At 44.0% G+C, this 21,483-nt stretch overlaps 2 protein-coding genes across 2 annotated transcripts; one reads left to right on the top strand and one right to left on the bottom strand.

The window, feature by feature from the left end:
- Positions 1 to 1,935: 1,935 nt before the first annotated feature.
- On the bottom strand, positions 1,936 to 17,433 carry clcn6 (chloride channel 6). The gene is made up of 25 exons (XM_026332136.2): positions 17,297 to 17,433; positions 15,562 to 15,669; positions 12,787 to 12,892; positions 12,109 to 12,168; positions 11,947 to 12,012; positions 11,316 to 11,381; positions 11,161 to 11,227; positions 10,706 to 10,812; positions 10,465 to 10,591; positions 10,189 to 10,256; positions 9,842 to 9,900; positions 9,609 to 9,741; positions 9,142 to 9,255; positions 8,788 to 8,954; positions 8,560 to 8,671; positions 8,336 to 8,465; positions 7,403 to 7,556; positions 6,361 to 6,517; positions 6,084 to 6,190; positions 5,426 to 5,612; positions 4,730 to 4,890; positions 4,321 to 4,477; positions 3,944 to 4,051; positions 3,714 to 3,839; positions 1,936 to 3,618 (listed from the first exon to the last, which is right to left on the bottom strand). The coding sequence occupies exons 3-25, from the start codon at positions 12,859 to 12,861 to the stop codon at positions 3,538 to 3,540; spliced, it is 2,589 nt and encodes an 862-aa protein (XP_026187921.1). The 5' UTR covers positions 12,862 to 12,892; positions 15,562 to 15,669; positions 17,297 to 17,433; the 3' UTR covers positions 1,936 to 3,537.
- On the top strand, positions 13,973 to 20,855 carry mthfr (methylenetetrahydrofolate reductase (NAD(P)H)). Its single transcript, XM_026332146.1, has 12 exons — positions 13,973 to 14,128; positions 14,729 to 14,990; positions 15,517 to 15,755; positions 16,265 to 16,375; positions 16,470 to 16,663; positions 17,311 to 17,561; positions 17,810 to 17,944; positions 18,052 to 18,232; positions 19,436 to 19,618; positions 19,707 to 19,808; positions 19,883 to 20,002; positions 20,258 to 20,855. The coding sequence occupies exons 2-12, from the start codon at positions 14,743 to 14,745 to the stop codon at positions 20,471 to 20,473; spliced, it is 1,980 nt and encodes a 659-aa protein (XP_026187931.1). The 5' UTR covers positions 13,973 to 14,128; positions 14,729 to 14,742; the 3' UTR covers positions 20,474 to 20,855.
- The last annotated feature ends 628 nt before the right edge of the window (positions 20,856 to 21,483 follow it).

Below are 21,483 nucleotides of genomic sequence, written 5' to 3' on the forward strand. Positions count from 1 at the left end.
GCCGACTGAGAGGCACCTGCTTCTCCCCTCGACGCACATCTACTCTGTCTGAGAGGCTGGTGACCCGTCGTAACTCCTGCAGCAATTACTCCCAGGCTAAAGGCGACACTGTGCTGCCGCCTGGATTAAACGGAGGTAAAAAGACAGTGTGGCATTCAATCAGCCCAGGCCTCTCATAAATCATTACTCAGGGTCACTTACTGCAGATGGAATAGAAAGGGGCATAGATGCAGTGACACTGACCTGCCTTCCTGATCGAGGAACAGTGCAGACTGTGGACAGACCCGTGGAGGAAAAAGGAAATTAGTTCTGGGTGAAGTTAACGTGCTGCCGGTTCATCTTTAAAGTCCTGTGATTTTCAGTATGTGTGTTACTGAGTCCAAATCCCATTTGGAGACTGACAGCACCAATGAATGTGATGAATCCAGAACCTGGTTTAGCTTATTGGTCTGTGTCGTAGACCTCCACCACAAACCAAAAACACAGCAGGGAGCCACACCGCTGCACTGGCTCACATGGTTCTTCCTCACTAACAATGGGAGGCCCTTCTTTTTCCAAAAACCAGCTCCAGTGGCTGAGAACTGCCATCACTTTTTACAGTGTCTGAAGAAAGAAAGAGTCCACTGGAGAAAAAAGTGGGGACAGATAAAAAAAAACAGAGGCTTTGTGACTGATGGCATCCTCACTGATGTATATCTGAACCAGGTTAACATGCTCTCTAAAAACTCCCATCACTTCCTCCACAGTATTTTATCAAACCACATAATAGGAGCCATGTTTTCCTCTTTTTTGTCACTGATCAGCAGGTCTGGAATCATCCAAATCCAACAAACTGACGCTGGCACCCACTGCAGCCTGTGATCCGCCAGCTCTCTACTTTTTCTGTGTCAGAACCAGTTAATGCTGAACTGCACCTGTTGCTCCCAGCTCTGTCAGAGGCCACTTACAGGTAAACACCAGTGTACATGCAGCAGCAGAAAAAGAAGTACTCAGGTTCTGTACTTTAGTAAATTTAGCAGTACCACATTGTAAAAATACTCTACTACAAGTAGAAGCCCTGCATTCAAATCTCATTGAAGTGAAAGTGTCTAAGTATTATCAGGAAAATTTACTTAGAATATCAAAGTCAGCTCCTCTCACCTGAGGCTCTGTGCGCAGGCGCAGCCAGTTTTCCGCAGCAGCTCGGGCCTCATCATGGTTTCAGTCTGATCCAGTCAATGTGCAACTCAGGATCTGCCACAGTCCAGTCCCGATGTCCACAAAACCGTCTCCTGCGCTGTGGAATTCATATCGACTCCTCCCTCTTCCTCCTCCAGATGTGGCTCCGTCAAACATCTGCCTGTGGAGGTTTCAGCCTAATCCAGAAGTCCTGCAGTGAATCTCCCTCCATGAAGGTTCAGTTTGTTTACAGACTGTTTCACAGCTGTTGATCATTTTAGAGGCTGCAGTTTGTGCTGCTGTCGGACTGGACTCTGTTACACTGACAGGTGTTTCTGTTATTTAGCTTCACTGACATAAATGACTTGGAGAAACTGAACATTACCACCTTCATGAAGGAGGATTTAGTGCAGGACTACTGGATTAGACTGACTGGGTCTGACACAGTGGTTCCTAAACTGGCTGGGTCTGACAGTGGCTCCTAATAAACTGACTGGGTCCGACACAGGTGAACAAGATTTTTCTTACCTTTTTTTTTTTTTTTTACAGCTTATTTCCCATTTCAGATGTTAAATCAAAATTGATTTAATATATCGATTTCATTTGTCACTGTTGACACTGCTGTAATTAACTATTGTCGCCTTCAATCTGATGATTTTCTCCTTTGAAATAGATCATTCTAGTCAATCCACCCCTCAGTTCATCAGCTAATCCTTTGAAGTAACTGCATAATAAAATCCTGTGCAGAATGAGCAAAACATGCAGACACACTTTTAATGACCGACAACAGAAGGATCTTTATTTGAACAGTAACAAAGGCACGAGACAGAGGTCTCAGCTTTCTGTTCCACGGCTGCAGCTGTTTTTGCCCTTGTTGGAAACTACAAAAGCAAAAGTGTGTTGTTGAAATCTCTGTGTATTTGACAAACAGTCCCATAAATCCATGTGTTTCACTTTGTCTCCCTGTTCCGCACCTGCTGAGCCGTATGCAGAATTTAAAATGGATAATATATAAATAATCATTCTAAAATAACAAGTGAGTCATGCTTAGGGCTGGAGATGATAACATTATCCGGGGCAGCCTTGGTCCAGTTTGGAATGAAACTTATCACTCACAGCACAGGCAGCAAATCATAAAAATAAAACCCATATAAAAAAATAATCTCTTAAATAAAACATAAAGCAGAGATAAGAACCAAATCAGGAATGTTTAATGTGCATATATGTGCCCTGGTGGTTACTAATACTCCATCAACTCCATCAAACCTGCGAGTACCGTCCATAGATAAACGTAAAAATCCACATCCTTTACTCTGAGTCACATTTTCAGACCCTTTTAGGAATGAAGGGTGAGTGAAATATTAAGACAATTAAACACAAAATTAATATAATGTTGATAAAACTAAATTAAAAACTGTTTCACATATTAGTTTTACTAAAATAGGATTTACACCATTTACATCACTAAACCTGCCCGACGTGCTCCGAGGGCTGCTCAACACCACAGTCCCCCCTGAGCCCCTGGCACCTCCCAACACTGACCAGACTGAACAACAGTCAAAATGTTATGAAAGATCATATGTGCAAACAATCAGAAGGTATTTCCAGACTGCTGAAGTGGTTAGAAATGTTCCTGCCAGCCCAAACAGTCCAGTGTGGCTGCAGGCTGTGAGGGGCGTCTGCCTGCTTTTAGTGCATATATTCCAGTTACACAGTAAATTAAAATATACAATCAGTCAAAATAAGTTCTACAGTGACAACAATGGTGATAAAGCGTAAAACGAGTGAATGAATCTGATTCACGTCGGGACAGTCAACAAATGTGTGTGTGCTGCTGCGAGCAAGGCCAGCTCGCTTTCCTGATTTCAAAAAACAGAACCAGATTTTATTCTATAGTTTCCCAGTTATTCTAATGACTGATTAAAAACTAAGTAAGTAAATGAGAAGACGGCACTGTAGTCACCAAAACAACTGCTGACATTTGTAATGCTCTAAACCTAATGCTTTCAGAGACCAATTGGCCATAATTTGGATTAATTTGAGGGGTGTTTGTCAGTTTTTAAACCTTTTGTACACAGATCAATATGAGGATGTCAAATAATGTAGAATTACACCTGCAGCGTGTGTCCCGTCCCACTGCTGAGGCTTGGCCGGAGGAAAGCTGGCACCTTCCTCAACACTGAAAATGTACCACGTGAGTGGAAAACCACCTGAACGGTTTCACACACTGGAGAAATGTGTCCCCCCCACCCCCCACCGGGAGCTGCAGAATGTGTGCATGAGTGTCCTGTATTTGTCTGGAAATGCCTACACACTATTAGGAACGCACAGAGGCAGAAGCTCAGGACCACGCTGCACGGACGGGGCGGGGAGGACGGGTCAAACTGTGATGTAGTGCTGTCGCAGTTTGGCCATAAGGAACTCATGGGTTAAATTATGTCTTGTGATTATTCCAACAATCTGAAAAACACGGCAGATAAGAAACAGGAGAGTGGTCAGACACGACGCGTTTTACTTGGAGGTTTGTCTTAAACCACGTTTAAGCCATGACTTACTTCTCCAGCAGCGTTGACCACGGGTAGGTGTCGCAGGCCCATGGTCCTGAACAGGTTGAACACCTGGGAGATGCGGGTGTTGGGTGACACCGTGTAGGGACATGGGTTCATGTAGGGGGTGACATCCTGCAAACATAGGGGACACCTTTTACAGCTTTTATCAACTCAGAATTTTCTTTTAATACCTAAAATGTTTAATTCCTCGATCGCAGTGTTTAAATCAGTCATACCACTATCATGCGGGGGTTGAGCAGGGTGAGGTCCAAGTCATGGATGTCAGGGAAACGTGGGTAATCTTCAGTCATCTCTGCATAGGACAACCGAGGCTGAGTCGCACTCTGTGGTGGAGGACATAAAGAGACATTTAGATGGATGTACTCTGCAATATTCTTATGCAAAAGCATCAGGGAGGCATCTGATCGAAGCCTGACACTGAGCCCAGACATCCAGAGTCATAAAGCCACCTTAGTTTTTATTTCTCCATCTTCACTGTGGGATTTAACATCCATTTGGGGATGAAAAGAAAATTCTTGTAACCTAACTCATTGAGGTTGGGGTTATGGAATGTCTCTCCTGAACACTGCGTTTGTGTTTGTGTGAGACTGACCGACTGGTTCTCGGCGTAGCACACCCCTCTGATTAGCAGGTTGACCAGCTGGGAGCGCAGGATGAGGCCGTGGAAGGTGAGCGGTCTGAATCGCTCCTCCATGGTCCACTCCTCACTGGGAGACTGATCTGGGTACAGGTTGGGGTACGGAGCATGCCTGCATGTGGAAGCCAACACAGACCAACAATCTGTTTCGTTTGTCTTGACTAACTGAACTACCTGTTTTCCTCTGTGCAGCATTCGAACAAGGCACAGCTCAGAAATTAAAGGGCTGTGTTGCATTTCATGTGTTCACTGATGTTGCTGAGCTGTTTACTTTTTTTGTACCTGTGTAGGTTTTTCTTCGGACACAGATGTTCCCTGTGTGTGGTGCTGTACACTGGTGTGTGTGTGTGTGGATTGGGCCTACCTCCTCTCTAACATCTGCTGCAGCAGGTCCTCGCCCTCCTCTGCAGGCTCCGCCACGGCGTTCTGCTCGTCGCAAACATTCCTCAGCTCGCTGGACGGATACGACTTCATGGACTGGCAGCGCCGGCGCTGCTCCCCTGCACGGGACACGACGCTGGATTTCTACATGTGGCAGAAAAGGGCACAGATAAATTGTTTTTGCTGCAGGAATTACTAAATACCAAAATATGAGAAAAAAATATCAAAATCTATGAGACCTGACACATTTCTACGAATGATTAGTGGATCAGCTGTTCAGGCAGGTTAATGTCTCTGTGAAAGAGTAAACTGGGGAATTCAGACTACTGCTGATCACCACACAGACCTCTGCCTCCATCTACTGGCTGGACACACCACTGACTACACCTCTACTTATTAAACGCAGCGCTGCCAAGAGAAAAGAAGCAATTAGAAGCCAAGATTAGATTACAACAATACTAGACAAAACATGCGATAGTGGCTGAATCTGTATTTTTATGCTTTAGCAGTGTGGGGAACATTGTTGTTAGGGTGGCAGATATTTCAGACCTACAAGGTCATTCCTGTGCACTGAAGTATCCTCGGGCATGATGCTCGATCTCTCCTGACTTTCTCTGACTCCCTGTGGATCTGAGGCTGAACTTTAGCAGCTAAAAATGTGAAAAACTCCAGGACTCACCTTGAAGCGTATGTTGTTGCTGACCAGGATGTTGCCCTTCATGAAGTCCCGCTCATTCTGCCGGTTTTCAGTGACCACAGGGAAGGCGTGGTAGACGGTGGTGCGCAGGATGCTGACCAGAGACTGCACTCGGGTGTGGGGGTACACGTAGGTCAAGTTGGTCTCCATGATGTCACTGGCTGTCAGCCTGGGACAGATACACACAGAAAACACAAACACACAGGGTGATGCACAATCTTACAACCATGTTTTATCTCTGTTGATGATTGACAAAAGAGTAAATATAGAACACAATCACCAGTCATCACTCTGCCAAGTCTAACTCTGGAAAATTCTGAGTTTGGACAGTTACAAAACACTAAAACCATCACCATGTCATGTATGAGGACATCATTTTTTCAAAGACAACGCTTAGCTTTTATACTCATCAGGTGCTGCGGACCCCAGACAGCCAGGAGAAATTAAAAGTGCTCGGGTCTCATGACATTAAAACTTTTTGCCTCTTTGATCAGCTGGTTGAAGAATAAAACAGAGTAACAAAACATGAATTTGTGTTGGTTTGCTGTGTGTGCTGCACCGTTGCCCTGCTCTGAGCAGCTTTCTACTGAGAAGAACAAAGCCGACACAGAAAAGCGGTTTGTCAAACGTCAGATCTTACTTGTCCATCTCGACCTCGGTCTCCCACTCCAGTAGCGGCACTCCTCTCAGCTGGATGTGGATGTCATAGATGCCCTTGTTGAAGAAATCTCCAGTCCACTTGGCAACCTGGTAATGAGCAGGAACCACTGATCAGCAAAATCATACTGAACTTCCCATCTACTCATTTGTCTCAAGACAAATCATTTCACATACAGCAGGAACTGAAATCCCATTCACATAAAAAACAGCACAGTGATGAATAGGACAAAATCCAGCAACATATAATACAATGTTACCATTAGAGTGATCATGATGGGCAGCCCGTACGTGATTTCATTGGTGGATTCGATGAGGATGACAGTCAGACTGATGGTCATTCTGACCACGCCTCCGAGGAAGGCGGCGGCTCCAATGAGCGCAAAGGTGCCTGAGTAGATGTGCATTCCCAGTTTCCTAACAGAGGACAGAAATATTACTGTGTTCAGTGAGGAGTCAGAGATAGGAGTGAGGTCACACGCAGGTGGGGTGGGGGGGTGAACTGAGGGGAAGCCTGGATGTAACACCAGAGGAAGTGAAACTGAGAGAAAGGAAAAGAAACATTGACCCAGTCAGCAGATTCCACTGTGTATGTGTGTGTGTGTGTGCGTGTGTGTGAGGGGGGTAGGACCTGCACAGTCAGCACTGTTTCTCTAAATTTTCACTATGTCCCCTATAACTTTAAAGCCTCCATTTCTCCTGTCCCTGTGTTCAGAACAGAGCAGGAGTCTGGGTTGTGGTTCTCCTAGCACAGCATAAAGACTGTGTGTCACTTGCACAGGGCGTGAACAGTGTGCAGAGCTGGAAACATCTGGCTGACTGCTCACAATATTATAGTGCACACACACTTCTGGCCAAAACTTTGTGGTCACCTCCAGCTGTGACTGATATTTGACCAGCTCAGGTCCAGAGCTGAAGATGAAATGGTCCAAAGCAAAGTGGTGAAGTGTCAGAGGGAAAAGCAGAAAGTGAATGGAAATGTCAGAGATGTTTTCTGCAGCAGTAGAAGGAAATGAAGCTTTGGAAATGGATGCAAACAGTTTCTCCAGGTGTCCCAACTTTGGTCGAGCCTTTCCAACAAACTGTGTGTGTTGGAAAAGACTGTGGTCCATTATTTGGACCATCCAGCCCAGCAGGAAGCAGGACTGGGTCTGGCTAAAATGCATTCTACCGTTTTAAATTCGGCAACATTTACTCACTGACACAGATGATGTGTGAGATCATATGAATACAATTCAATTTGATATCTGTGATATTTCATAGACGTTGGTCTTTAGAACATTAAGAGAAAACTGCTCTTACACTTTGAGGATGTTGGCAACCAGACGTCCAAATGCTGCTCCACAGAGCAACGACGGGACAAAGAGCCCGCTGGGTACGGACACACCGTACGTCCAACAAGCCAACAGGAAGTACAGTACGAAGAAGATGGACAGGGTCACCGGGCTGAAGGTACCTGAGGAGAAGGAGAGGGAGTCAGCAGACAACAGATCCAATTTGCAATTTCAAAAAATTTACTTTTACAATCCACTGAGAAAGGTTTGGGCTAAAAACCAGATGATTCCATTGTCTGAGACTTTTCCAGGGCTGGATCACAGTGCCAGCAGGCTAACCAACAATCCAGGTATCCCTCTCCCAGCACCGTTTTCTAAAACCCAAGATATTCCCACACCAGATGAGACATACAACCTCTGCAGCTTGTTCTGGGTCAATCCCAAGGGCTCCTATGAGCTGGATGTGCATGAAGACCTCTAGTGGAATGTGCCCAGGAAGGAACCTGATCAGGCACCTGAATCACCTCAGATGGCCTCTTGTTTCAACACGAAGCAGCTGAAGCTTCACTCTGCAGTAACCGTTTGAAATTGCTTTACTAATAACATTTAGAAGCCAAAGGTTTGTCTCTGGATGTTTCTGACCCAGACACCTCTGACACCTCTCTCTGTTCAAGTTCGTGGATATTTTGCAATTCTCATTTTCAGGTATCTACATTCGAAATCTTGTAAGTCATAATTTTAAGTTTATATATCCAAAATGTAATTCTTCAAATATAAATATATATAAATATCCAATTCATTTTGTTAATATTTAATGCTATTTCAGACAATTTAAACTTTTTATGAATTATAAAACCATGCCCCTTCAAAAACTCTGAATGCATGAACCCTCTGGTCTCAGGTGAGGACTGGGGCTGGCCCTGGACCTGTCGGCCTGTCTGAGTGTGTGTGCTCAGCTCACCGTCCTGGTGGAAGAGCTGGTGAATGGCAGCCTCCTGGGGGTTGAAGAACAACGTGGCCATGTCGTTGTAGCTCTTGTTGGTGCAAAAGAACTGGCGGACAGTTGAGTTGATATCCTCACTGCCGGTCACCTGAAAAACAACACACACGGCGATGAATGTAGGGCCTGGAGATGAGGACCGTGCAGCATGTAAATCCTGTCACATGGAAGGAGCTGGCAGTCACCGTGGTATTTTGGGTTGTGGGGGAGGACAGTTCACGACATTCGCCCAACAGCATGGAAGCTGCAAATATGACCACTGTTGTCACCATGGCAACCAGCAGACTCTCCAGGACTCTGTAGAAGTGCAGAGATCAGATCAGCCGCACACTTGAATCACATTTTAAAAGATCTGCTTCCCAAAGCTGTGTGTTCTGGATGTTCCCCGTGTCAACTGGTGGTGAAGCAGTCACCTGATGAACTTGGCCTTGGGGTGGATGTGTCTGAATCGATACTTTGCCAGGCTCTTGTTCATGCAGTTGAAGAGCGCACCCAGCAGGCCACCCACCACCCCCATCAGGACAAAGAAAGCCAGGTCCACTGCTGTCCACAGGTGGCAGTTCTTATCTCCATCAGCACACTGATGAGTTCAACAGTTGGGTTACACCGACAAATCACTTAATATAGAAATTCTATCAATCATTAACCTCCACCATAATAATGAACTTCTTGTTAAGCCAAGTCAACCAGTTTTTTTCTGTATCAATAAAACAACAACATACATCTCAACATACATTTTGCTCCACATGATTAAACAGGTTCTTTACCTTGAACTCTCCAAAGTTGAGCAGACCAGGTAGCTGGAAGGAGCCCCACTTGTTGAAGTTGATCCCTGAGCGGAAGAAGTTGAGGGTGAAAGTGGCCGACATGGAGCAGAAGAGCTGAGAAAGAGAAATGGTTTCTCATCGTCAGTGGTTATACAAATACAAATGATGGAGACTAGCTTTAACATCACTATTGAAAAAAACTGTGTGTTTCACTAATCTCTACATTATTTAGCCTGTATACACTTTAGAAACATCCACAAAATAATGAGCTGAGGTTCACTGCAGTCCTGGGCAACACGAGTAAAGTTTGAGAAATGCGAACATCCATCCAAATGTTGCTAAGATGTTTCAGTCTGGACGAAGCGGAGGACTGGTCAATAGAACTGGACTGGACCTGACTCAATGCGGATTCAACGAACAGACAGAAATGTCTCGACCCTCCATGATCACCGCGTCAGGTGACGTACCACTTTCCAAGTGAGAGCTTGGTTCCAAAAAGAGGAGCCCTCCTCCAGACTGAACAGGGTGCCACCTATGGGAGCACCAAAGGCGGCGGCGACTCCTGCAGCTGCGCCCGCTGACACAAAGTCTCGCTTGTCCCTGAGCAACAGTAAACACAACACTGGTCATATTTAGTCCTGTAAGGAAGCAGTGAACCGTGCGCTGGGTTTCGTTTCGGATGCGTGCACCACATACATACCTGTCACTGCGGAAATAGGGAAAATCAAAATTGATCCTCTTGAATGTGATGCTCTGGAACTGATGCAGGGAGAAAACATCAGATTAGAAAATTTCAGCAATAATATGAGTCAAATGCATCAGACATTAAACTACATCCAGTAAAATGCTATAAAAGTCTGTCAGGTCAAACCAAACAATCCCGAGTCCAGCTCAGTCTGAGCCCAGTAAACTGAAATTGTTTCAGCAAGTCAAGATTTTACAGAAAGGCAAATAAGAAAGACATGCCCCTGAGAGGATGAGAGTAAGTCGAGCAGCATCCTCAGCTGTACTCAACCCGGGTTGTGTTCAGGTTGTATGGTGGCGTACCTGAGGAAGACCAGCTCCCACGATGGCTCCACTGTGTATCATCGGACCTTCTTTCCCCACAAACAGACCTGATGGACACAGACAGAGTCAGAAGCACTGTCAGCCTGCCCGCTTTCTCATAGTGTGTAGAACTTCATCGTTGACTTAATTTGTGCACAGACATTTGGGTCAATTCTTTTTATAGCTACAAATCTCTTTTGCACATTCACCAATTTGACTTAACGTTTGTGCAGCGATGGAAGAAGCTCACAAATGTTTACCAAAGCACCACTTTACCTCCAGCAACACTGAACAGGACTCCAGCAGCCTTGCAAAGAAACGTTCGCAGCCGCACGATTCCAGGAATCTTCACTCCATTCAGGTAACTTTTAATCTCCGGGATCCCCGAACCTGCCGCTACTGGCTGGATAACAAGACGCCAAAACACGGCATGTTAGCACTTTTCATGTCAGTGTTTTCTGTGGTATCGCAAACACTGCATCTCTGGTAAAAACCTCCTGTATCTGATCAGCCTCACCTCAATGAGGACAAGCATGCTGGCGATGAAGACGAAGGTCATGTTGAATGCCAGGAGCTCCAGCAGAGACAGAGGGAGACAGCCTTTGTCACTGCACTTCTCTACAGCTGGAGGCGTTCAGCTAAGGCACAACAACACTGAGCATAATCCAGGGGAGGGACATTTTGCATATTATACACATCCTGTGAATGTACTGAGTGAATCCAAACCACAAACCAAGGTAAGAATTATACTGTAAACTGACTGACACTTCATGTCTGTTGCAGTGGAATACAACATATCAGCCACAGACGATCATCTTCGGTTTGTTCAAACTTTCTGAGAGTTCTGAACATTATTATGTTTTAGATATTATATACTGTGGCCACTGAGTGTGGTATGTGTGTGTTGAAGATGCGTTTTCGTGACACCTCACTGAAAACTAATGATGTGGATTCAAGCATGTTCTAGGATACAATCGCCAACCACAGAAAATTTGATTTTGGTGAAGAGGTGTACAAAGAAATCCACAAACAGGCCCACCTGAAAGAGAAAGGCAGCATTTGATGGTCAACAGCAACACGCTACAATCTAGAAAAAAATCATATATCTATATCCCAAATCCACATACCAGACCCACTGTGACCCCGATAGCAAACACCATCATCCACCGTACTGCTTCATACCTTCTGGCTTTCTATTGGTGAATGAAAACATGGTTATAAAAACATTTCATGCACAATATTTTAAATTGAGGATTAAAACTAACACAGATTTAAATCTATGAGTCTTTCTTCCTCGAATGATAAAGTTTGACTCAGAAATGTGTTTGTCACAAAACCAATTAAACTACCTGAGAAACACTTAAATCAGCACAACACTCAAATTCTGTCTAAAACATACTTAAGCATCCCAGAATACCAGTATAATTTCTAAAAAAAAATAGTGTTGTCTGTGAAACAAAGTATTAGAAGCCAATTTACTAACATTAGATGAATTAAATAATATAAACAAAACACAAAAGGAGCACCGGAACTGAGCCTTGTGGACACCAAATGAATTACTGACAGGAGTTAATTCTTTATTAGGTGACAAAATAGTGAGAAATACATCTGTGCATGTTGCAGAGGACGCCAAGCTGCTTCTAAGACAACACAGACCTGAAGTTAAAGAGAAGGCACAAAAAAAAAAAATCAAACCCCATCTGCATACTCATCCACATCAGCAATGACTCCACAACAGACACTTTGAACTCATCTTACCTTGTTGTCCATCCCTTCCAAAACCTCCACATAGGGCTCATTGATGCAGCGGTCATAATCCAAGCTCTGTGAAAGCCAAAACAAATCCAGTGTAAGTATTACCAGGCTCAGTCATCCATTGACTCTCATTATCTCCTTCATCACTGGCTGCTAATATTTCACCTCATAGTCTTTCCTTGGTAGAATCTCATCTTCTTCATCTCGGATTTCCCCAAGGATTGTCTGGGGAGAAAGAGGAGTACCCTAAATACAGCATAATAACTATTTATGACGTGTATCTACATTCTGGCATGGTTAGAAAACAACACCAGACTCCGTTCAGATTTCTGTAAATTTAAAGTTATATCCCTAACATATCCCTAACAGAAGCTGTTAGTGTACAGAGCAAAATATAAATTTGTGTGTTAACTGCATGACGGACTAAAACGAGCATTCAGATCAGAAATAAAAGTTAAAATTATTTTAAGGAGGGTAACGTTTAGTAGGTCCTATTAAGCTGAAAGTCCTTAAATTGTTAGATTTGTAAATGGAATTTGATCTTAGAGCTTTCTCCCAATGAACATCAGGGAAAATAGCAAGCAAGACGCCTCCTGAGGCGAGGCTGGACAGTAAAGATAATTTTGTCTGTTCAGCCAGTTGTTGGTTTATGTTATGAATGGATCTCAGGTCACTTCACCTTGCTTGCAAAATCTATAATACAACAGAAGTCAATGAGCAGCAGGGTGGAGCAACTAAAGCAGAACATAACGGCACTGAGGAGAACTCAGGAAAGAATCAGCAGAACAAATCTGATTTTAAAACAGAGATCCCTGCTCTGCAAAAGCATTTCTCCCTCCTTACCAGTTCTTCTGGTGTCCGTGTTTCTCCTTCTCTGCAGCAACACTGGAAACAAAAACAGTTTCCACAACACGCCATCTTCGTTGGTGTGTCATGCTGCGTTCAGGACCTGTGGCAAAATCACAAAGATTTTGAAAAATCTAAATCACTGAGGGGGGGGTGAAAAGGGTTGAATACTCTGGTTTACAGTAAATAAAAGGTGCACAATGAATCACTGTCCTGAATTCTATTTAAGAAATGCGATCATAACAGTAACGCAACGTGAAAGTTTTCAAATTTCCTATGGCATGTAAATCCTACAGTGTCATGTGACAGGAAAGGCCAGAGATTGTTTCCAAACAATGCAAACTGCACAATGAAAACGCATCCACATAACGTTGTTGTTGTTGTTGCTGGTAGAAGGTAAGTATAAGTATATTCTGTGGTATTAGTATTTTACTTGAGTACTTCCATGTTGTACTACTTCATCCTTGGACTTCACTACATGTCAGAGTCAAATCCTGTACTTTTTCCTGCTCTACATTTATCTGATAACTTTAGTTCCTGTTTCAGAATCAGATGAATCAAACAAAATCCAGTCTAATCATCAAACTTTATTGATCCCTGGTGGGAAATTCCCAAACTACCCAGCAGTATGGAAAGTACTTCAAATTAGAAGTATATAAGGTAGTTAACATTAGCTCCACCTTTACCAGCTGCAACATTAAAGTGATGAACACAATAATGCATCAATAATTAGAATCCAATAATATCAGATATCATGTGAAATGGGCTATTTTTACTTTGGTTTTTTCAAGTACATTTGGATGGTGATACTTTTGGACTTTTACTGCAGTAACATTTGGAATGCAGGAATTTTACTTGAAGCAGAGTATTTTCACCGTTATACTGCTACTCTTACTTAACCTAAGTAATCTGAGTCTTTCTCTCTGATCATCATTTGATCTCTTGGACCGACAGGAATGTTTATTCATTTGAAATTTTACAAAATTAACGAGCTCAGATGTTGATGGTTAAAACTGAACAATAATGATCTCGTAGATTAACTCAAATAAGAGTATGTTTAATAATAATGTGATTGGTGTAATAGAATTTTAAGGATCGAGTCCATATATTAATTTTAAAAATCGTCCTTAAACGGACAGAACCACCCGCTTCTCTGGATGAACCACGGGTTTTCCCACAGGACGTGAATGCAGCGCCGTGCACGGTGACCCTGCCGCACTGCTTCACCGGATACCAGGGGGCCGTCGCTCCGGTCACATTTCACACGTTGCTGCAGCGCTTCAGTCCTCTATGGAAGACGGGCAGAACACCGGTGACAGGAGGAAACCCGCTGGAACAGGTGTGGCACGTTTGTTTTGGGCTTGCAGCGTAAACAAAGCAGTTTAGCATCAACATGGCTAACGCTAACCTGTAGTTATTTTAATGGGCTAGCATAGCGCGTGCAGCACTTAGCACCTCTGGCTTTATATAGCTATCTGCTGCCGTGCGTGTCCCGTGCGTGTGTTCACGCAGGACCAGTACCTGGTATAAAGGGAGCAGCTCATGTCACTTTAGCACCTGAATACAACGTTTTCTTCTCCTGTGGTGATGTTTTATGGAGCTCGCAGAACTCAGTTATAAATCTGCCGTGTTTTATTTCATCTCTGCTGGAAAAGGGACGGAGGATCGGGGGCCAGGGACCGGGGAGGTCGGTATGTGGTCTGGGATGGATGAGGGATTAGATGCATAAACCAAACCGGATTTTAAGAATTCCGTGTATTTTAACCGGAAGTTTTAGGATTCTGTATTTACACTTTGTCAACATTTTGGGTGGTCAGAAAAGTGGGGCGAAATTTTAAGTTTCGGTTTGGGGCTTGTTCCCTTGCAGTCAACATATGGTCCCTCGCCTCAGGTTTTTAAGTAAGCAGACAGATCAATGTGTGTCTTCTTTTCTTCTCAGAGTAATTTGCCATCATGGTGAACCAGGTTCAACGAGACGGTGGCAGTTGGCAGTCATGCAAAAGCGACTCCAGCGGAGCCAGCAACAGCGGCGGGGAGAGCTCCAAGGAGAGCTCCCGGTGCTCTACTCCGGTGCTCGACGCGGATCGGGCGGACAGGTTGCGGGATAAGATGCGGAGGAGGATGGACTCCGGAGACCGCTGGTTCTCGCTGGAGTTCTTCCCTCCACGTACGGCCAGTGGAGCTGTCAACCTCATCTCGAGGTAGGTGAAACCAAATAGGAGTACTTTATTGACTTTATTTTTTAGATCCCAATGATTGGGAGGAGATTTGGTAGAGAAGTCTGTTTTATATAGATGTGTTCCTCCTTACCTAAATCTAAACCTGATCTTCTTCATAACCAGTCCTGGTTAATGACATGGTCAGTTTAGAGTTATTCTTAGCACAGACTGCATGTCTGCTGGCAGCCCAGTCAAAAATGCTTTTAGTAATACACAACAGAGCTGTTTGTGTTACAGTGACCCCTCTTGATTTTCCTGAAGTGCCATAAAACAGGGTGACTGAAAATACAAAGATCAGCATCAAGATTACCAGTTTATCAACTTAGCATTATCACTAGCCTGTCAATAATTGCTTATATTATTATAGTAATTTTTAGTGACCATTTGCTCTGTTTAAAAAGCCACTGAGGTGCTGCTTCTGTGACATCTAAGTAGTCATACAATTACCCACAACATACTTGGATAATACAAATATGTGCATATAACTGAAAATGGCACTGTTCTTCAGATTTGACCGTATGGGCTCTGGAGGTCCCCTGTTTATCGACATTACCTGGCACCCATCAGGCGACCCTGGCTCAGACAAGGAAACCTCCTCCATGATGATCGCCAGCACAGCGGTCAACTACTGCGGCCTGGAGAGCATCCTCCACCTGACCTGCTGCAACCAAACCAAAGAGAAGATCACTGGCCACCTGGCCAAAGCCAAGCACCTGGGCCTCAAGAACATCATGGCACTTAGAGGAGGTGACATTTGTTTCCATTCAGAGTGGCTAGGAAACTGTAAAGGTGTTTCCAATTGCCTGTTTCCAATTGCCTGTCGTAATAAAATACTAAACTGGCTCCTGTCAGCAATTCTTTATAAAGATGGTAGTAACAGTGTGTGGAACAGGAACCTACTTTTAAAATTACAAACCTTCAAAATTATGTTGTAAAAAAAAAAAAGACGTGTTTAATATTGTGAGATAAAATTCTAATTTCATGAGGATAAAGTTATAATTTTTTAATTCATAGTATGAGTGTTTTTATAAGTATTTTCTCTTACAGTGACTTTAGCACCGGTCTCACTGCTTGTATCACATGCTGAAACAGTCGACAATTTCACGGGTGTAATTTTTTGGCTGCTGTGTTTGCATTTCTGACATCTTGAAAAGAATGATTTCAGATCAGAGCAACGCTATTATTAAACTCTAATCTTAGGAACACTCAGAAAATATGGCTCCCAGCTGAGGTGTGATGCTTTGGTATCTCCACAGACCCAATGGGCACAGACTGGGAGGAAGAGGAAGGAGGCTTCAACTACGCCGTCGACCTTGTTAAACACATCCGATCAGAGTTTGATGACTACTTTGACATCTGTGTTGCTGGTATGTCTTCAGCCTTCACATCTGTCAACGGTTTGTTTAACTGGAACTCCAGGTGAATTATTGTATAGTGATTTGAATCCACTGATGTGTCCAGGCTACCCCACGGGCCACCCTGAGGCCCAGAGCTATGAGCAGGATCTCAGACACCTGAAGGAGAAGGTTGACGCTGGAGCAGACTTTATCATCACCCAGCTCTTTTTCAGGGCGGACACTTTCCTCAAGTTTTTGGATGACTGCAGAGCAAACGGCATCACATGTCCCATCCTACCAGGAATCTTTCCAATTCAGGTAACCCACTGCTCATGGGATGAGACAGAGGTCATTGGTCGGTTGTTGTTACGGGGTACTGCGGGATCTTGTTGTTTTTTTACTCCATAAAATAAAGTGGAATACAGAGAACATCGATCCACTAAATATAGAAGACTGCACGTTAGCTAATACACTCCATATTAATAGGGTAAAAACAGATGAAGATGATGTTTCTTCTTTTCACAGAGCTCATTTTGCCACTGCTGTAGGACTTTTATTTATCCTGTTTATCCTCTCTACTTTTTATTGGACATTCTAGCAATTGATCCAGCCTGCTGATAAATCTGTTCAACTGATACTCTAGCTCTATATATAGTTCAATATTAGCTTATCTTAAATATATCAGGTTTGGTGTACTTGCTTCCTGATAATTAACAGGAACAGCAAACTATGAAATATGGGTAACCAGAGACCGTGTACAGTTCCCTGTGTGCACCTGAAGTCTTTACCTGAAAAACCAGGACTGACCTTCTGGAGCTCACTACAAAGTTGTGGGAAAAGCTTCTGTGCACTCCAGGGCTCCACAGGTTGAAGATGGAGTGTAGCCATTGTGTGTATGTGCACCATCAATGGAATTGTTGTCAGTATCTATTACCAAATAAAGAGCTGTACCTGTTCCCCTCTAGGGTTACCAGTCCCTACGTCAACTTGTCAAGCTGTCGAAGCTGGAGGTCCCAGAGGAGATCACCAAAGTCATTGAGCCCATCAAAGACAATGATGCTGCTATCCGCAACTATGGCATCCACCAGGCGGTAGAGATTTGCCGTGTTCTGCTGGACAGTGGCAAAGTACCAGGTCTTCACTTCTACACACTGAACCGAGAGGTCGCCACCATCGAGGTGCTCCGACAGCTGGGCCTGTGGAAAGAAGACCCCAGGTCAGTCATAAGGAGGAGGAAGCAGTTGTGGGGTTTTAGGAAAGAAATAACTTCTGTAACCACGAAGATGATGCTGCACATGTTTGTATGTAAGATCTCAGTGATGATCAAGTGCAATGAGATTATGTATTGTGATCGGTTTTTCCTGCACAGGCATGCACCAGCTCAGGGTGTGATTAGTAAGGTATTCAGGATTTGTGAGGCCCCTGTTGTTAAGCTGTTGTTTGAAAATATACCACCACCACCAGGCGACCTCTTCCCTGGGCCATCAGTGCTCATCCCAAACGGAAGGTGGAAGATGTTCGACCCATTTTCTGGGCATCCAGGCCCAAGAGCTACATCTACAGGACCCAGGACTGGGATGAGTTCCCCAACGGCAGATGGTAGGCTCTATTACACCTGAGCTCGCAGATTTTACATGATGAAACTTCAATATCAATTGCTCTCTTAATTAAAAAGTGTTAAGTCAGCATCTGCATCTGTTGTTCAGGGGAAACTCCTCATCACCAGCCTTTGGCGAGCTAAATGACTATTACCTGTTCTACTTGAAGAGTAAGTCATCCAAAGATGCGCTGCTGCAGATGTGGGGGAAGGAGCTGATGAACGAAGACAGCGTCTACGAAGTGTTCACCTGTTACATCACAGGCCAACCGAACCGCAACGGACACAAGGTAGAAACGCTGGAAGAGCGAATTCTGATAATGTTGACCAGCTAAAGCCGTTAGTGTGTGTGTGTGTGTGTGTTGTTCTCCTGTGTCCATGGTTTAAAGTGAGTCTGGAGCTGATGTGACTAAAAGACTTTTCATACCCTGAACTTTTGGTTTATGAGACTAATCCAAGTGTGATGTGAGGCAGCTCATAGCCAGCTGACTGGAGAAAACAGTGTGAAGGACAGAGAGTAAAGACTGTTAAAGATTAAGACCCACAGATCCTAGGTATATACTAGGTCAACAATGTTTTGAACAGACAAAGCAGCACCACCAGACAGGCTGGCTGAAAGAGTACTGATGGGTTAGCAGAGGCTTTTTATTGATTATAGTTCTGCTTTTAATCCAATCTGACCAAATAAACTTATCAGGAATGTGTAGGACTTAGTGTCCCATTTTGTAAATGGATGCAGGCCACTTTATCTCTCAGCCTTCAGGACTCTGTGTCCAACCCTCTGCTTTAGAGACACTTCACACGTGATCGCCATCATGTCACTCTACTTCTGTATGCAGATGATACCATAACACTTGGTCCCATCTCAAACAGTGGTGAATTTAGTATAGAAGAGAGGAAAGCAGAGTAAACCCCTGGGTGTAACCCAAAACAGCGGCGGTGGCCCAGAAGCCTTGACAGCAGCCTTGAAAAAGAAGACCTTCCATAGGAGCTCCGACTACACTGTTAATAACATCTAATGTTTCAGTGCTTCTCCAGGCAAGACATGATTAGGGATCCTTCACCTTCTGCTCGTTGTGTGCTTGAGCCTCTGACCTCAGGGAGGAGACAGAGACCTGTCAGAGCTAGGACAACACTACAATGAAGGATTGTTTCTTTCCCTCAGCAGTTCCCATGTTAAATCAATAATGGTGTAGCTGGGGGATGTGTTTGTTGTGGATGCAGGCTCTTTAAATATCTGTTGGGTTGTTGGGAGTGTGTTTGATTTTAATGTTGTAACAGTTTTAAGTTTATTTGACCTTTTTAATAGAGTAATGTGGTTTTTATCACCGTGGGCAGTTTAGGCAATGACAGTAGAGGATTAATATCTTCACTCTCAGCAACTAAGTCATGTGAAAACCGACAATTGTCTGATAGTTGTGTAGCATTAACCGTCACTGTATAGAAGACAATATATGCTGCTGTCAGACTGAGGTGTTTTTAAATTTTTCTAGGTGATGTGTCTGCCTTGGAACGACGATCCTCTGGCTCCAGAGACCAACCTGCTGAAGGACGAGCTGGAGAAGGTGAACAGACGAGGAGTCCTCACCATCAACTCCCAGCCCAACATTAACGGAAAACCCTCCGCAGACCCTATCGTAGGCTGGGGACCTGCAGGGGGCTACGTCTTTCAGAAGGTGCGAAGACTTCTGGACTTGTTTTGTGTTTGTGGACAGGTGGTGCTTCTGCCCCATGTGTTGATGTGTGTTGCCTTAAATCTGACAGGCTTATCTGGAGTTCTTCACCTCCAGTGAAAATGTGAACGCTCTCCTCAAAGTACTGAAGAAGTATGAGCCCCGTGTCAACTACCACATTGTTAACGTGCACGTAAGTTTGAACACTAAGCTCCTATCGTGTGTTTGTGTGTGAGTGTACATTATTAATAGATGATGTGTGTGCAGGGCCGTAACCTGACCAACGCCCCTGACCTGCAGCCCAACGCTGTGACCTGGGGGATCTTCCCTGGCAGAGAGATTGTTCAGCCTACTGTAGTGGACCCCGTCAGCTTTATGTATTGGAAGGTAAGTCAATGTGCTGGAACCCAGGACTGTTACCTTAGTCATTGTTACTCATAAAAGTAACTTTATGGCTCAAGAATATGTTTATCTGTCAGGGTCACACTGATAAGACAGAAAGAAATCAATCAGAACTGGAACACTGAGAAATAATGGGACAAGGGATTGATGTGATTGATGAATAAAAACCAAACAGAACAATCTTCTCAGCAGCACAGCCGCAGGTTTTACAGCTCTCTCCCCATCTTCCCTCCCACCCAGGACGAGGCCTTTGCCCTGTGGATCGAACAGTGGGCCAAACTCTACGAAGACGAGTCTCCCTCACGCATGATCATCAAGTATATTCACGACAACTACTTCCTGGTCAATCTGGTGGACAATGACTTTCCCCTGCAGAGCTGCCTGTGGCAAGTCATTGATGATATGTTTGAGCTGCTCGATGCTCCTACAGAGCCGCTCAGGGATATAACAGTCTGAATAAAATCATGTCAAACTTCTTTTTTTTTTTTTTTTAGGGACAGTTAACAACACTATGGGATGGTGCATTGCCTCTAAACGCTGCTATTTAGACTAAATACAGTTAGAGTACGAAACGAACTTTACACTATTTTTAAAGACTTTTTTAGAAATGTTTTTAATATTTGAGTGAAATTTTGGGAAATGCAAATTGACTGTAACCATGCCACATATAAACCAATATGAGTTTTACTGTTTTTCAGGAGGTGCTTTATTTTCTTAAGATAAAATAATTCAAACTGTATATTTGAATTAGATTTTTAATAATGTGTACTATCACGGGTGAAAGCCTAGATAGTGATGTGAGATGTTGTGTGTGAGTAAAAAAACCTTTTTAACCTCATGTTGACGGTGTGACAGAAACTCTTATTCTACCATAAACAGCCACACTATCTCCTGGAGCCTTCAACGTACTGCAGCAACACATACAGTGACTTTATGATGCACTGAATGCAAAGCAGCACCACGATGTAACCACAGTACAAAGGCCAGGCCACAGGACGGTGCATGACACCGCAGCTGCCACATGCCACGTTGGGGCGTAACTCAAACAGTCAGCACGTGAACATACAAATGGTCACCCCACAGAGAAGCATGACACACCCCCCCAACACTGCCATTCTTACCTCGACCTGAGGCTGTTGGTCAGTCAATCACCTGTGTCAGATGGACAGCAGGGCACAGCAACCTGCGCACAACATCACAACAGTCACCGAACAAAGATCAAAATAATCACTGACATGCAGAGAAGACATGCTGGGCCAGTTGTTAACTTTACACACAGAAACTGCCACGGCTTTTACCTGTACCCTAACACCATCTTTTTATTTTTAGGCCATCTACTGAAAAGAATCTAAAATGTCCTAAACCATTATGGTGTTTCCTGGGGGGGCGGGGGTGTAAATGGCACCACTGAGTGTGTTTTGGCCTTGCACCTGGTGAGAGTTCATCGGTGCAGGTCGACTGAAAAG

This window comes from Mastacembelus armatus, chromosome 7 (genome assembly GCF_900324485.2).
Source record: "Mastacembelus armatus chromosome 7, fMasArm1.2, whole genome shotgun sequence".
In the NCBI taxonomy this organism is placed as follows: domain Eukaryota; kingdom Metazoa; phylum Chordata; class Actinopteri; order Synbranchiformes; family Mastacembelidae; genus Mastacembelus; species Mastacembelus armatus.